At 37.3% G+C, this 15,266-nt stretch overlaps 1 protein-coding gene across 6 annotated transcripts; it reads right to left on the reverse strand.

Annotated features, from left to right (window-relative positions):
- Positions 1 to 4,330: 4,330 nt before the first annotated feature.
- LOC132189095 (histone-lysine N-methyltransferase ATXR7) lies at positions 4,331 to 14,507 on the reverse strand. 6 transcript variants are annotated; one of them, XM_059603614.1, is made up of 20 exons: positions 14,451 to 14,507; positions 13,626 to 13,799; positions 12,975 to 13,530; positions 12,714 to 12,830; positions 11,646 to 11,969; positions 11,213 to 11,563; positions 10,813 to 11,127; positions 10,034 to 10,516; positions 9,459 to 9,885; positions 9,234 to 9,365; positions 8,488 to 8,909; positions 8,290 to 8,412; positions 8,100 to 8,180; positions 7,481 to 7,534; positions 7,243 to 7,394; positions 6,969 to 7,015; positions 6,823 to 6,890; positions 6,374 to 6,604; positions 5,725 to 5,811; positions 4,331 to 4,743 (listed from the first exon to the last, which is right to left on the reverse strand). In XM_059603614.1, exons 2-16 carry the CDS (start codon positions 13,781 to 13,783, stop codon positions 6,994 to 6,996), a joined length of 3,717 nt encoding a protein of 1,238 aa, XP_059459597.1. In that variant the 5' UTR covers positions 13,784 to 13,799; positions 14,451 to 14,507; the 3' UTR covers positions 4,331 to 4,743; positions 5,725 to 5,811; positions 6,374 to 6,604; positions 6,823 to 6,890; positions 6,969 to 6,993. The 6 variants fall into 6 exon arrangements, with proteins under 6 accessions (XP_059459597.1, XP_059459594.1, XP_059459591.1 ...); XM_059603611.1 differs by having other exon boundaries at positions 6,823 to 6,879; positions 13,611 to 13,799; XM_059603608.1 differs by having other exon boundaries at positions 13,611 to 13,799.
- Positions 14,508 to 15,266: the final 759 nt, after the last annotated feature.

Genomic DNA, 15,266 nt, shown 5'->3' on the forward strand with positions numbered 1-15,266 from the left:
ATGTTTGCTTTAACTTTCTCTTGATATCACTTTAAGAGAGAAAAAAAGAAAAAAAGATATCAAACCGAGCTGAAATGCTCATATGGTCCAACTAGTTACACATGGCCAATTTAAAAAAACTCGTATTTATTTTATCGGGCCATGTTAAGCCCCTACACAAGAGTTTCATAATGGTATCTCATTATATAAATGAGCACTCCTCTCTTTTATTTGGTGGATTGGGCTGATACTATGATATTATAAATAAAAAATGCAAATACAAAAATACAAAGTGAATATGAAAACTTTTGACATTTATATTTATATTGCTTTTAAACCGTCTCTCATGAAATTCACATGAATCGCATCGTATAGTATCTCATTTCATCTTTTATCTATCTAAACTTCTATCAATTACCAGTAAAAATGGTTAAGCATGGTGCACGCTGGAATTGAGAATTTTAATATTCCAACCCTATAAAGAAATGATTTTAAATAATTCATGATACAGACAGCCACACGAGCTCATTGGAGGAGGAGGTCATTGCAATGTCCAATAAGGGAAGGGAGGTGCCCAACAAATGGCATGCTTGTAGCCTCCATTTGGTTAAGGAGCTGTAAAGAAAAACTAGTTTTTTTAACGGTTTAAATTTAATTCACTCTCTTTCTTTCTCATAAAAAACTAAGAATTAAATCATTGAAAAAATTACAACGCATACACATAAAGCCAAATATGTGGGGAAGGGTGGGAGTTGGAAGAGGGGAAGGCAGGTGAACGGGCGTACAGGGAAGAAGAAAAAGGGTTAGCTGAGCCAAAAAAACAAAACATGGGGGGAGAAAAAGAGAGGAGAAGAGGAGAGAAAGGGAAAAAAAGACAGAGATGCAAATAGAGAAAGGAGGAGAGGAGAGGAGAGCTCTCAAGAAGAGAATGGGGACCCTTCAACGAGAGGTAGAATTCTCTAAAACACTAATTGCAATATTAGTTGCAGCATAAATAAATTTTGTTCCACGATAAGTATAAAATGTCATGGATGAGCATTTATAAAGCACAAAGTATAATGTTAATCATAGCATTAATAAATTTTGTTTCCTCCAAAGTTAAGTATAAATTGTTAAGGATTACCGTATATCGCAATCTTCTTTCTTGAATCTTGAGCGACTAAACAAATAACTAACCAAGTGAAAATTAGAACAATCCTAACATATCTATACATGAAAAGATAAATCAATTATTTGGGTTTAACAATCTTTTAGTTAAATGATATCTCTCTTTGTTCTAACTTCTAACCATGCCTCTTATTGTATTTGAGTCAGTTGCAAGGCAACAACAATGAAGCACCGCATGACGATGAGTTAGTTCAATCATAAAAGACAAAAAAAAAAAAAAAAAAATCAGTGCCTTTCTACATGAAGAAAACACTTGAAACTTGAAAGCCTCCATTCTCTTGCCCCTGCATGCACGGGTTACACACGAGCAGAAGCAGTTCATCTTGAACCAAAAAGGTGGTCTTTGAGCAAGCCTGCATAGGCTAGATACATGATACATCTATTGAATTTAAACCAAACATAATTCTATGTTAAGGATTTAAAAAAAAAAAGAAAAAGAAAAAAAGACTAAATTTGCTGATGTATAGAACCTTACATAAAGCTCGAGGAAACTATTAAATATAGCTCAAGATTATATTAGCTTTTCCTTATCCCCGATTAAGAAAATGGATAATCCCCATGTGTGGGTGTGTGCGCGTCTAAGAGAGTGAGAGAGGATAAAAGGGTTGCCCCTCCAGCAGGTTAGTTGGTACCAAGCCAGTATCCCTACATCCTCTACTGAATCCATTTGGAAGCACCAATTTCTTGCCGGTAATAACCATTTCCTTCTCTGGTATATCTTGGAAATGGAAAGTTCACAATATTAACAAGGACCCGTCTCAATCCTATAAATTTTTGTTGAAGCATAGAATTCCATCTTAATTTTAGCTGAGCATATTGTTTGCACCCACTCATATAGGTTGTCAAGAATCAAGTCTAGGCTTTGGTTTGTGTCATGCGTCTATACGCAAAGGACACAATTTGAAAGTGCCATGCGTTTCTAATTGCGTCCAGTGGGACATATGACACAGGACAAAGCCTTACTCTAAAGTCCAACCCCAATCCTCTTTAACATTCAATTCCATCCAAAAAGCCTCCTAGAATCTATATTCATATATACGAACACAATTTTCATATGTGTTACGAACTTTCACAACCCTCCTCCTTTATCCGGGCTTGGGACCGGCTGTGTAAATACAAGAGATTAAAGAAAACACAGGCGGAGTTACTTATAAAAATTAGAAAAATTGTGAGGCACATCAGATTGATACGCTTAATTTGAGAAAAGATGATTAAGCAATGTCAAGATTAAGAACTTGTGCAATGCAAGCCATTTCACTCAATCAACTTAGCTAGGGACTATTACAAGCAAAGTAACATGCATGCAACCAAATTAATACACTCATAGGCCAAAAAATGATAATATTTTTTGGGGTTGTAAACTATCCTCATTTAAGCACACTTAACCAAGTTTTCCTTTCTTTTCTTTTTTCAACGTTATACGTCTTGCACACGTCTAATGTGATATGCAAAGGAAGGTGTAAAACATGGGGCAGGATCCCAGGGATCCCTACAATTGAGAATCCGCCTCCATCTTTGGGCAGGGGTGTGTGAGAGAAGCTCCCTTGCCCGAGCAAAGAGCTCACTTATGGGGCCCTTTGCAAAGGCAAGAGAGCTCTCTTACTCGGACAAAAAACCTTCTTACAATTCCCCTATATTATTCACACTCCCTTCTTTTTGGGCAAGGGATTCAAATTCAAAAGATGGTGCGTTAAATAATCCTATAACGCTGATGCGCAAAAAGAGGAAATTGTTCATTGGGTACTAAAAACCAAAAATGATATGAAAACAGCCATTGTGTGCAGGTTATAGTGCCAGTTCAACCAATTGAAACGAATATATATATATATAAATGAGTTCTGTATTTAAAAGTTGGTAATTTATATTGCCAGTTCAACCAAGTGAAAATCAGTTTTTCCACGAAAGCCCAGAACAATGTCGCGAGCTCCCATAAACAAATATATATATATAAATTTGAATCGTCGCATCAAATAGGATCTGTAAAGAACCAATTTATGGTTAAACTGATTTTCATGGCTAGCTTTTTCTTTCTTTTTTGATTAATGGTTGTCATCACCAGTTACTAAAGCTTTTTGCAAAATCATATTTGTCAGTTCAATGAGACTGGAAAATAAGCTGGTCTAGGACAGCCACGCTGGACCAGTGGTTCAAAGGTATAAATATTGTTCAATGTATTCTCGTTTGCGAGTCCAATGCCTCTGCACAATGGCCACTCATTCTGTCTTTTCCTTTTTTCAAAAAAGAAAAAAAAAAAAAAAACGTTTCATCAACCGTCAGCATCTTGCTTGATAATTGCCATGTGGTAAAATATTTCGGATCCCACCTTCATCGTTTATTCAAGTCAAAAAATTTGGGCGTCGCAAGAAATATACAGCACCAACGATGATATAGGAAGGGAAAGGAAACATACCAGAGCCAGAGGACACAAACAGACCTCCGCCCAGCAGGTAAGGTGGTGTTCCTAGTTGATCTACTCCTGCAACCACAAAAACTAACGTAAAGGGAAACAAACTAAATAAAGAAGACAGGGAGCTCGGGTGTAATCTATAGATTTCGTAGAGAAAAATAGCACAAGACAAAATGTTCCCATGCAGCTTCTCCTGGCTAACCGTAATCCCCAACTAACGGTTTAGAGTTGCATAAGTAATTGACCACATTTAACACCACTGGCGATTTGGGGTTACATGATTGTCATAAAAAAACCACTAGAGTTCAAACTCTAGCAATGATAATAAGTTGTTTTTGCATGCAAGAAATATAACTAACCCCATTCATTTGCTGCCACTTCCACTGCCTTAAAACCATAAAATCACCTGGTGTGTTTTCCACTCATCTTTAAAACCACAATTACCTGGTATAAAATGGGCATTAGCCCAAGGAACTAGCAGTAGCAAGTAAAACGCTTTTATTTTATTTTATTTTTTTATTTTTTTATTTTTTTCCTTTTCTTTTCTCATTTGATCCAAAAAGCTACGACAAAATCGCAATTGCTTGAAGGGCTTTCATTAATAGTCATCTCAATGAAAGCTGGACTTGGGATTAGATCAACCACACAGAATATGACCAATTCCAGCAATCGAGATTGTTGCTCAAAATGCAAACCTGACCATCAAACACATCAAATAATCGGTGGCTTTGCCTGAGCCCTTCCTGTGATTAATATTAGCTATCGACATGAAACGAATTCCAGTTTAATTCCTTTCTTTTCTTTTTTCTTTTTCAACATATAACACAAGAGGCAAAGTCAATACACAGTTTTGAGTTGCATGGAAAGAACAGTTTTTACTAGTAACTATAAATAACCAACATAACATTGGTATTCCAATGTTTGACACTTTTTTTTTTTGTATATATTGGAAGAAAAAAGAATAATGCATGTTTGTACAAAAAATTGATATTCCAAAATGTCATGTGGCAAAGAAAACAATAAACTGATTTACAGTTTCTAAGGGGAGAAACTCATCTGCAACAGAGAGATATCTACAAGAATGCACATGGGTCAGTAATTCATCTTCGACAAGTAGGCAGAAGTCTAAACAATAACGACCACCATAATCACATTATCCAGCTTTTGTTTACACCTATGAGCTGTGTCGCCTGAAACAACATAACACTTGCATCAGTGCCCGCAAGTCATGCAATTTGATAATTTACAAGCCCAATAGCAGTCGAAAACCCAATTTCTTCCATCAAAAGATAAGTATGGTCCATGGGGGAAGAAAAGACCGCTTGCTAGCTCAATTGGATTTATGGTAATTTCATTAAAAAACAGAGGTTGGCTTATAATCCCTAGATGGCAAGCCAAGAAGAAAAAAACTTAGACATTATCTAAAAGAAAGGAAGAAAAAAAAACACATTAGACCTGTGGCCATATAATCGAAAAGCACATCTAGAAGATATAATACCACTCAATGGCTGCTGGTGCACATAGTTTGGTAGCTTTGGCAAGTTGGCTGTTCAAGGTGTAAACCACTAGATTTATGAGGTGGACATAGTTTTTTTTTTTTTTGATAAGTATTTAACATGCAGAAGATCTTAAGTCTTCCCCCTTAACCTCTCGGGCAAAACTGCTAATTTGAGGTGGAGCTAGTTAACGGTACCGCTCTTAGTCTTACTGCAAAAGTGATGCAATGCTATCGCAGCAACAGTAGAACAAGTGGAAAGGTACCGACTATCATGGACACAACATATATAACACAATGCAAATTGAAATTGTTTGGCACCCAGCGTTTTCCAAATTTGTGAAGAACTATATTACATAGAAGACAGTCAATGTGGTGCTGACACAGGTCAAACACAGATATCAAATGGATAAACTCCAAAAGAATGGAATAACAGGGGGAAGACTGATAATAGGAGGTGAATATATGGAAGCATTTAATTATGTGAATAAACAACTTTACATGCAAAGTATAAACCCATATGTAAAAGACGGTAGAAATTGTACAAAAATTATAACCCCATATTTAAAAGATGATACAGATTGTACAAAAAGATATAAGTTGAAAGATTATAATATTCAACTTCTGTTAAAACAGTGTAGTGACGAGGAAACATACAACTGATGATAAACCCTACCAAAGGACTCTGCTCCAACTCATTCATCATGTTAGTGTGAAACTACTAACAGCAGGCGAATACCCCAACACCTCCAAGAGAGCCAAGCTACAGTAAGAACAAAATTGCGTGCCCATTAAAAAGTGTGTTCGCTCATCCAACTAAAAATAAAGGGGAAAAAAGTAACCAAAAAAATATTTCTTGCACATAAATAACATATTAACAACTCTTCAGAAGCCAGAACATTTTTCAGCTATATATGAAAGGGATAATTAGATCATCTTCCCCTAAAAGATCCCTCTAATTCATATAAGAGATTATTAGAAGAAATTCCTGTACGTGAATTTACAAAAATGAATCTCAAAGGGTCAACAAAATGTAACTGTGCACAAAAACCAACTGAACAGAATTTCAATTATTGCATCATTCCCTTTCACCAGCTATGGCAAACCATAACAAATATACAAATTGCACACGGTGGTACAATCTGGCCCATTCAAGGCCCAAAGTAGCCACATGCTATTTGGTCAATGTATTTGCTAATTAGCTGGAATGAGTAGCTTTCTTATCTCTTACTATTAGTTAATTCTTCAGCGCTAAATTTTACAGAAGAAGAATTACATCAACTTGTATAAATATAACAAAGAACTTGGGCCATGGGTCAGCTCACCCAAATTTGTAGCAAAAGCAACTAGCCAACATCACCAGAAACACCTTCTATGCCTCACTACGGCAATAAAATTCCAAAAGAATCTCCTGAGTACATGCCATGATGCCTACATGACCATGGGAACTTTCTGTGCCCCATTAGAGCACTAAAATTCCAGCTGAGTCTGTTTAAGTGTATGCCATGATGCATAACATGCAACCAACAATACAAATTCTCCGCAGCAGGAAATTTCTGCAATGATGCATTCAGCCACCAATCAGCACATGGTCAGATTATTTCAAGTATCAAGAGTTCTCCAGAGGCATAAATGTAGCATCTTCACTGCTAAACACATTTTCTCAACTAAACTTTTAAAACATAAGGGCCAATGATTAAAATGACATGCAGCAGCACATAATGAAGTAAGATGCACTTGAATAGATAATAAATTGAGGACTACGAAAGCATACCTACGGCAAGATCATAGCCAACTCAACATTATCAGAACCAAAATCCAAAAGAATGGCCTGCAAAATCACTGAATCACGGGTAAGAGTTAAAACCATGAATCTTAGCACAAAACCTACTTTAAGAAACTATTAAGCACAGTACATACCAGGATTGGCAACTCAAACAATTTCCTAATTCATTGATCTACGGCACCTGAAAGAAAGAGAAATTTTTTAAAATAAGTACAGCACAAGAGTTGTATGCCCAAATAACTACAAATTTTAGATTCTCTGACATCTCACTACAATCGGCATCAATAGCCTTGTAAGATTTATATTGTGAAGAAATTTACATTACAGTAACCCTTGTTTAGTAGCAACCAAAGCCTTCAAGAATGATGCACAGTAAAGCACACAATAAGAGAAAATATTAAATCATACTTCCTAGAACCGCAGTTGCAGGGGATTTTTTTCTCCTCCAAAGGAAACTTGTAATTGTAAGTAATTTCTTCACCAGCAGCTATATGCCGTTTTGCATAAATGAAAATCTTTTTTTGTCCTTCAACAGTTATGACCTTGGTGTAGCAGTTAGGCTGAAAAGCATATAACTCAAAATATGAGGGAAATAAATCATTTTTTATTTGATAAAATAAATTCACAGATATTTTACAAAAGATACCTCACAAGAATGGTTTATAAATCTAGCAATTCCGCCACGCTTTGTAGCATCAACCTAGACATGTTTAAAAGAGAATTTATCAGACAAAGGCCACAAACGCACAAGCCCATTTAAATTATAATATCAAATAATATAAAAGAATGTAACATAATAATTCAATTAAAAAACAGCAAAAAAGGTGCTTTAGAAAATCTTTACATAATTAAACATGTACTTTCATGTCAAAAATAATCCGTACAGGTTCAGGGCCAGCAACATTTATTTAAACCATGGGCTCAACCACCTCAATTTAATAGGTCATAAAGTCAACATATACTCAGCAAGCAAAGCTCAAAATATACCAACAGACGGTCCCCGACCATGGAGAGGTCTTTCTTGAAAGCTTTTGAAGATAAAAAATTAGTTTGTTCGAAGCTAAAACACCTTTTTTTTTCCTGTGTTTCTTTGTGCAAGTGTTTTAGCAGGCTGTTTACACTTTTTTTCCTTCTTTTTTTCAGCATGGGGATCAGAAGCTTAAGGCACACATTGGCACAATAATTCCAGCTACTGCGTGCCATATATAAAGTACCCTAAACAAGCACATTGAGCTCAACACAAGAATCATTATTGCTATACTAACCACATAACCATCATCAAGTCTAAAAAGATAACTGCTGCCAATTCCCATCTTCTCATAATGACGTTCACGTATATCAGATATCTGCGAAATCAAGGAACTTAGGTTAGCCAGTGAATAAGTTAAAAATTGCTTAAGGCATTCTATAGAAAAGTAAGGCGAATAGTAATTGAAAACATAATGTCAAATCTACCCTGGGACGAATTAGTTCTCCGACATATTCAATGACAAAGTCATCTGCCTCAATTGCCTCTAGGGCAACAAGACCCCAATCATGTATCTTGCTGCGCTGGAACCGTAGGCGCTTCTTCCTTGCCTGGCAAGCAACAACAGACGCTTAATAATGATCAAAGGTGGTAAAAAATTCCAAGAAAATTAATTCTTAAATCACCTTTAATTGAGTGGATTTCAAAAGGTCAGCACCCTCCACAGCAGCAAGAAGATTGCGCAGCTTCACCCTGTTTGTTCTTGCTGAAAGACCCTTACCATTTGACCACTGAGAAGCGTTCACCTCAGGACCAAAATACTTGGTATGAACAGACTGAACTCCCCTCACACGAGCTCTTTCAGCAGGGCTTGCACTCAGCGACCATCTATGCCATTCCCAGCCATTAATTGATGACCGAGCACAACCATCAGATCTAGGGCAGGGCTTTAATGTCCTGGATTTACTGGACTTGGTCTTTTGTACTGCAACCTCTCTACATGCTGCTTGTTTGGCAGCTCCCTCAGCGGCTTTTGAAACCTTAGTGGGACGCGTCGATGGCACACTATCCATTAGATGCTTTCTTTTTATCTTTGACACTCTAGTTGCTGTACAAATGAACAGAAATCCTTAAAATGCCTAGGATTATGCATAAACTTCTAAGTTTATGGGGAAACATGCATGTCAAGTCAGACAAATGAGTAATAATATAAGGATGACTAGAATTCTCTCAAATGTGATGTAGCATTTAAAATCACCAATAGATCAAAATTCAACAATGATCATCTCAAATTCAATGGTGATTTTAAAAGTCACGTCATATTTGGGAGGACTCTAGTCCTCCTTATATCAGTACTCGAGATAAAGATGAACAAAAATAGAAAATAAGAACACTCTTGACACTTCAGCATATTTATTTTTGGAGCAATTACCACTAAACTCTTCCTGACTTGCAACGTCATGGCCATTGCGATCAACAAACTTCTCAATATCATTACAATTCTTAAATAAGGCCGAAGCTCTATCCCTGCTAGGTTTAGCAGCATCTTTTGAGACCTTATTATCTGATAAAATAGTTAATAGTGTTAATATCAGATAAATTCATAATCGTCAGAAACTTGAGGCTACCAAAATAAGTAATAAACAAAGTGACATACTTTGAACTGTACGAGCAACCTTCATTCCTTTTTGACCACTTGTCTTCTTGGTTGATGACCGATCACCAGGCAGACTACTTTTAATAATGACTCGTGCGGACTTAGCATTTACAGATAATTCAGTCCGGCTTTTATTTGGTCCCAGCTTTTTAGGGCTCACAACAGCAATTTGAACTTCTACAGTCTCAGACACGTCACCAGCAGCATGTTTCCTAGACTTTTCAGCAGATTGACCCCTTGCTCCAGCATCAAGTGGAACTGGATGCTGAGAAGATCCCAACTTTTTCCTTGGCAACTTTTTCTTGCGGAAATATGTATATTTTCCAATCACCTGGGGAACTTTCGAAGAGCCAGGACCATGAATGTGCTTGCCTATTAAAGTAGGAGAATCACCAGCATGTGATTTACTTGCATCGAATGCTCCTTCCTAAAATAAAGTACAAGCATCAGTCCGAAGTTACAGAAATTAGGATACTTCCAGCAAATAAACATGCATAGAGAGAGGGAACCAACAAAGGTAGTTGAACAGATGTGTAGGAGAACTTATAAACAAAACTTAGATTGATGAGTGTCACCTCATTGCCATCAGGTTCACAGGGGTTCTTTGAAGCATGCCATGATATAAGACACTGATGAAGAGAAGTATCAATGAACGAGGATTTCCATTCTCTAAGAACATCGTCATGCAACTTCTGCCGACACATTGCCATTGCAACATATTCTCCAATCTTGGGGATACATTCATCCGACTTCGAGGGTCGAAACTTACATATATGCGATGGAACAAGAGTTTTTGGATTATCTTCAAATCCAGGGGTTGGTGGCTCATCAATGTCTTTGTGATCAACTATATCATCAAGATGTGTGCACAAATCCTTAAACACTTTTTCCAACAAATTTGACATACAATTTTCAGATAAAGACTGATTAATGGGTTTTGCGGCTTGTGACAGATAATTGTTAGATGTTTCAGTTCCACCGGTCCTTAACTCATCACAAATGTCTGGAGAACCATATTCACTTGTATCAAGGCACTGAATGAGAGAATCAACAGTATTCTGCAGCAAAAGAAAGTTCCTTCAACACAAGGAAGATGACCACAAACGCAACACACACACACACCCACTACCATTCAAATTGTAACAACATTGAGGTGGAGGGGGTTCGATTAATACAAGGGAAAACAAAGCCAAGTTACCTCATTCAATTTGTCATCCTCTCCAGAGTTGAAGGATTTCCCCAATCATACAAGGAAAATGACCACAAACTCAACACACACACACCCACTACCATTAAAATTGTAACAACATTGGGGCAGAGGGGGTTCGAATAATACAAGGAAAAGCCAAGGTACCTCATTCAGTTTGTCATCCTCTCGAGAGTTGAAGGATTTCCTCACTTCCTCCTCCACAAAACTTTCAAGATATTCTGCCAAAGACACCTTCGCAGAAAAATGAAGCTCATCTTCTACACATTTTAAGATACATGTCATGTCTGAATATATATGATCAGTGGATAACGAGCATTTCTCTGTAGTTGAACTTCCACCTACAAGAGCTGACGAGGACATGATGGTTGTTGACTGGGCATGATCATCCGTAACCATTGCCGCCAGTTCAAAACCAGGAGGGCAATCAACATCACAGGCAGATTCTTTCCAGGGCAGCAACTGTAAAACCATTAAAAAAAAATTGTAATATGCACAACAAAAGCACTGCAAAAATAAGAAAAGGAACCTCAAGTATTCTAATTACATCTTCATCAGTTTGTGTTTCAGGCTTCTGGCCACGATCCCTAAATTCACCAACAGGTATCTTAAATTTTGGATAGCCTGACCAAACTTTTCTCTTTCTCCAGGCAGAGGTATACTCTGCTACAGTATCATAAAAGACAGCATTCCACATGACTTGCATGCAATAATCAAAGAGCATTCCACGAACAACTGTATAAGAACCCCAAAAGTTTTCAACGCTTCCAACAGATTTAGTGTTTGCTGGACATTTTGTTGAGGTTTTATCAATTCGTGTCTGGTAAGCATTAGAAATAGAGGCTGCAGCCTCACATGCAGACGAAGCACAATCCTTCATTTCCCCAGCAATTTCAGACTGCCAAAGCAAAACATATTAAATTATCAGGTAAAATATAAGTTGCAGCATCAGTTTTCTCTTCAGCAATTGTATGCATTACCATTGTGCCATTCAAAGAGCAAGTTTGGGCAGCCTGATTAACCGAGTCAAGCTTAAGACGTCTTTGAGCTTTCTTTATAGTAACAAACTCTCCCATAACGTTGCTGATAATCTCATCTAGCACAACTCTACGAGCCGCTTTCATAATGCCAGAATGCAGTTGGGAAGAAACTCCTTCAGAAATTTCAGAAATGAAGCATAGCGAAGGGCTAGTCTCATTGGTTTTTGCAACAGATGTGGAGACAGTTTCATGTCCACCAGTATTCCATGCATTTATCATAGATAGCAAGGTTAAGGGTTTAAACTTATTTTCAATATGATATATCTGCAAAAAGAAGTCATCAAAGTACCATAGTGAGAAGCAACAAATAGAAGCATACTAAACAGGTAGCAAAAAATAGATCCAAGCAAACAAAAGACCATCAATACACCAGAAGATAGAAATCACTGACAAAATGAGTAACGCATTCAACTCTTTTTCTTTTTACCCCCCACCCCTTCTTTTTCTCTCCGTTTTAGTAGAATTATCTAACTAATTAAGTCAAGCAGAAGGTTTTTATAGTAGGAGGGAGGTGAGGGATGTTTGTTGCCACAATTAGGCAGAGAGGTATAGTATGTTTCTCTTCATCCACATACTCTAGGCAATCAAATAACAACCTTCCATAACAATTTACCACTTTTTACTTTTCACCATAAGAATCTCCAACCTTTCATGAAAGGCATTGCAGTAGGCTAGGCCTGAAAGGAAATCTATCCCGAATATGACATGAGACAGAGCTGTTTAAAGATAATCCATGCCATAAAACAAATTGGCATAAGACACAACAGTTGGAAGCACTCAGTTCCAATAAAACACATCATCAACACTTCAAGGTTTTCCACTCCCAATAACATATAACCAGATTAGCGACCGGTTCAGTTTCACTTTTCAGGTATTCTTGCAAACAAACAAGTTAGATTACATTAATTAACCATTCAAAGGGCAATAATACTATATCATAGAAAACCCAATGGCCTCTGCAGTGAATGCAATCCCCTTACATCATGATATAATGAATTCATACTTTACCATTAATGAATCCGGGAAATATCCATAGTGATGCCAAGAATGTAGTTCTAAAAGAGAATGTGGCCCAAGTTTCTTCCCCTCATCATCCTCGTACAACCAACAAGACTCATCACCTGACTGGAATAGAAGATCTAAATTAATATATATATATATATATATACCAGCAAATTATTAAGATGTACTTCATCTGGTAGAACACAAATCAAAATGCCTTTCTTGGAAAAACAAAACAAAAATGGCTCAAAGAACCCAAAAGAATACCGGTAGCTGATACGATGTAATATTAACAGCATCAAAGTTTAACATCAGCCGATTTGACCTATAACTGCTGTTGGCAGGTAATTGGGAAACTGACTGTAACTCTGAATAAACACTAGGGCAAGAGGTAAGACAATTTGTTGAAGTGGTTGTGCTTGAGGTTCCCATTCTCAGATATGCAAAACCAGTGGCAACATGATCAGGAAACTCCTTGAAGTACTTCAATGGTACAGGGTTCATCAACGACCCATTTACCACAGGATACACAGGAAGCTCATCCGGCAAGAAACCAGTAGATAAACCCTCGTACAACTGCTGCTGAATATAGGGGCCACACATTTGCCCTTGTTCATTAAGGTACATCCAGCCACTCACAAAAGCAGGCGGTACAAATGTAGAATAACTCTTCTCCTGGTATGAAGTCCCCCCTGAACTACAGGGCTGTGGAATCTCACTGCCATTTCCATTTGACTGGCAGTTCATCTCCATTGCAGAACTTGAAACAAATTTTTCATCCAAATTACAGCAAGTCGGAGAAACATGACCGAGATCCGGACACCTGAAGAAGTTTTGTCAATATGATTACAACAGCAGTAAAATAGGTAGGAATTCGAAGCAGTCATGCAATGTATATAATACCCATGAGAAGAGTACCCTTCTGCAGTAGGCTGCATGGATGAGGCAATATCATCATGATTGCCAAGACATATACGTGAATCTTGATGTTGGTATTCAAAATTTGAAACCTTTAGCCTTTTTTTGGAGAAAAAAGAAGAGTCGAGTTCGTGAAGAAGGGCTGTTGAAGAAACCATGACTTCAAGAAATAACCTGAACCAAGGGAAGATAGAGGGCAGGAGAGAGGTAAATAAATTGCCTATGCAGATTGCTCAACTCAAGAAACAGAAAAACATGATGTGCAAATTATGCGGGATATAACTGATAGAAATGAATCATCAAGGCAATGTTTCAGTGAGAGCAGATTGCAGAAGTTTATTCCTTGTTTTTTGTTTTAATTTTTCGGTTTTGTCTCAGAAAATACAAACACTCTAGTAAAGATATTCCGACGCAAATTCAGATTTTTTAGAAATTTTTTTCTTTCCTTATGTATTAAACAATTTACTGGAGGAATGGTCTATCGACTATCAGTCCCTATTAGAAGACTACTAATTCCAATCTATGTTATTGCAACAAATTCTTCATAAAAGGATCAAATAAATATAAAGTGTATGTGCGTGTGATTCGCACATATATGATCAGAGATAATGCGCTAGCTGAGAGAGAAAAGGTGGCTGATTCACAAAGCTAATTCTGATATTGATCTGTTTCAATTGTCAAACGTCGAAACCCTATCTTACCTGCTTTCAAATTAAGTAATTTGAGAAACATTGAGGACTACAGCGATCTATTAAATCTACTAATCGTTGCAGTAACAAGATAAGGTCCAGTGGTGTTAGGGTTAGGGTTATGGATAGTTATTACCTGACCTGGATGCAACGACGGAGAATTGTTTCTTCTCTCCCTCTCTCTCGCGGCCAAAAAACGAGCCCTTTTAAGGTCTTTATTACTAGTACTACTTATATACTTGAAATTTACTTCTTCTTGGTTTTTTGTGTTTCTGCTATAATCTCTGTATTTTCTTTTTCTCTCTTTTTATTTTGGGCTTGGGAAAGGAAAGGAATTTCCTTATTTGGGCCCAACTTACTACGCAATTGCTAGGGTCCTCAGACATTAGAAGCCTTGGGCCGAAGAAGAGGGAAGAAAAAGAACCTGGAGTCCGCGCCTGCTTGCTAAATACTATAGGGAGATATGCGGATAAAGAACCTGACATCAGGATGAATGGATGATATAATGCACTGCAAGCTTTTTAGGCCGGCTCCCCTCTGGCCCATCAGGTTTGTCTGACGAAGGGCCCAACAGCTTATCAACAGACACCAAGGTCATGGGGAATCAGGCTGAAGATCATTCTTGTTCTAGAATTAGCACCTATACCTCTTCTTCTTTTTTTTTTTTTTCTAATTAATTAGCACCTATACCTTGATAGTTGATACCGATGGATATGATGCACCACAGTCAATTTTCTCTCTCTTGATGTCAAATAACGGCTCTCTCAAGTCAAAAACCTTTAACAACATTTGAGCTGGTGAATCCAAACCTAGGCGCGAACAAGAATCTTATATAAGGCTAAAGCATGCATTCATATACTCTTATAGTCGTGTCAATTTGTTTTCCTTCTACCCTCACTTAAATATCATAAGTATTTTGCTGGACCTTCAATACACCTTTGTAACATTTTGT

Source organism: Corylus avellana, chromosome ca8 (genome assembly GCF_901000735.1).
Source record: "Corylus avellana chromosome ca8, CavTom2PMs-1.0".
Lineage (NCBI taxonomy): Eukaryota > Viridiplantae > Streptophyta > Magnoliopsida > Fagales > Betulaceae > Corylus > Corylus avellana.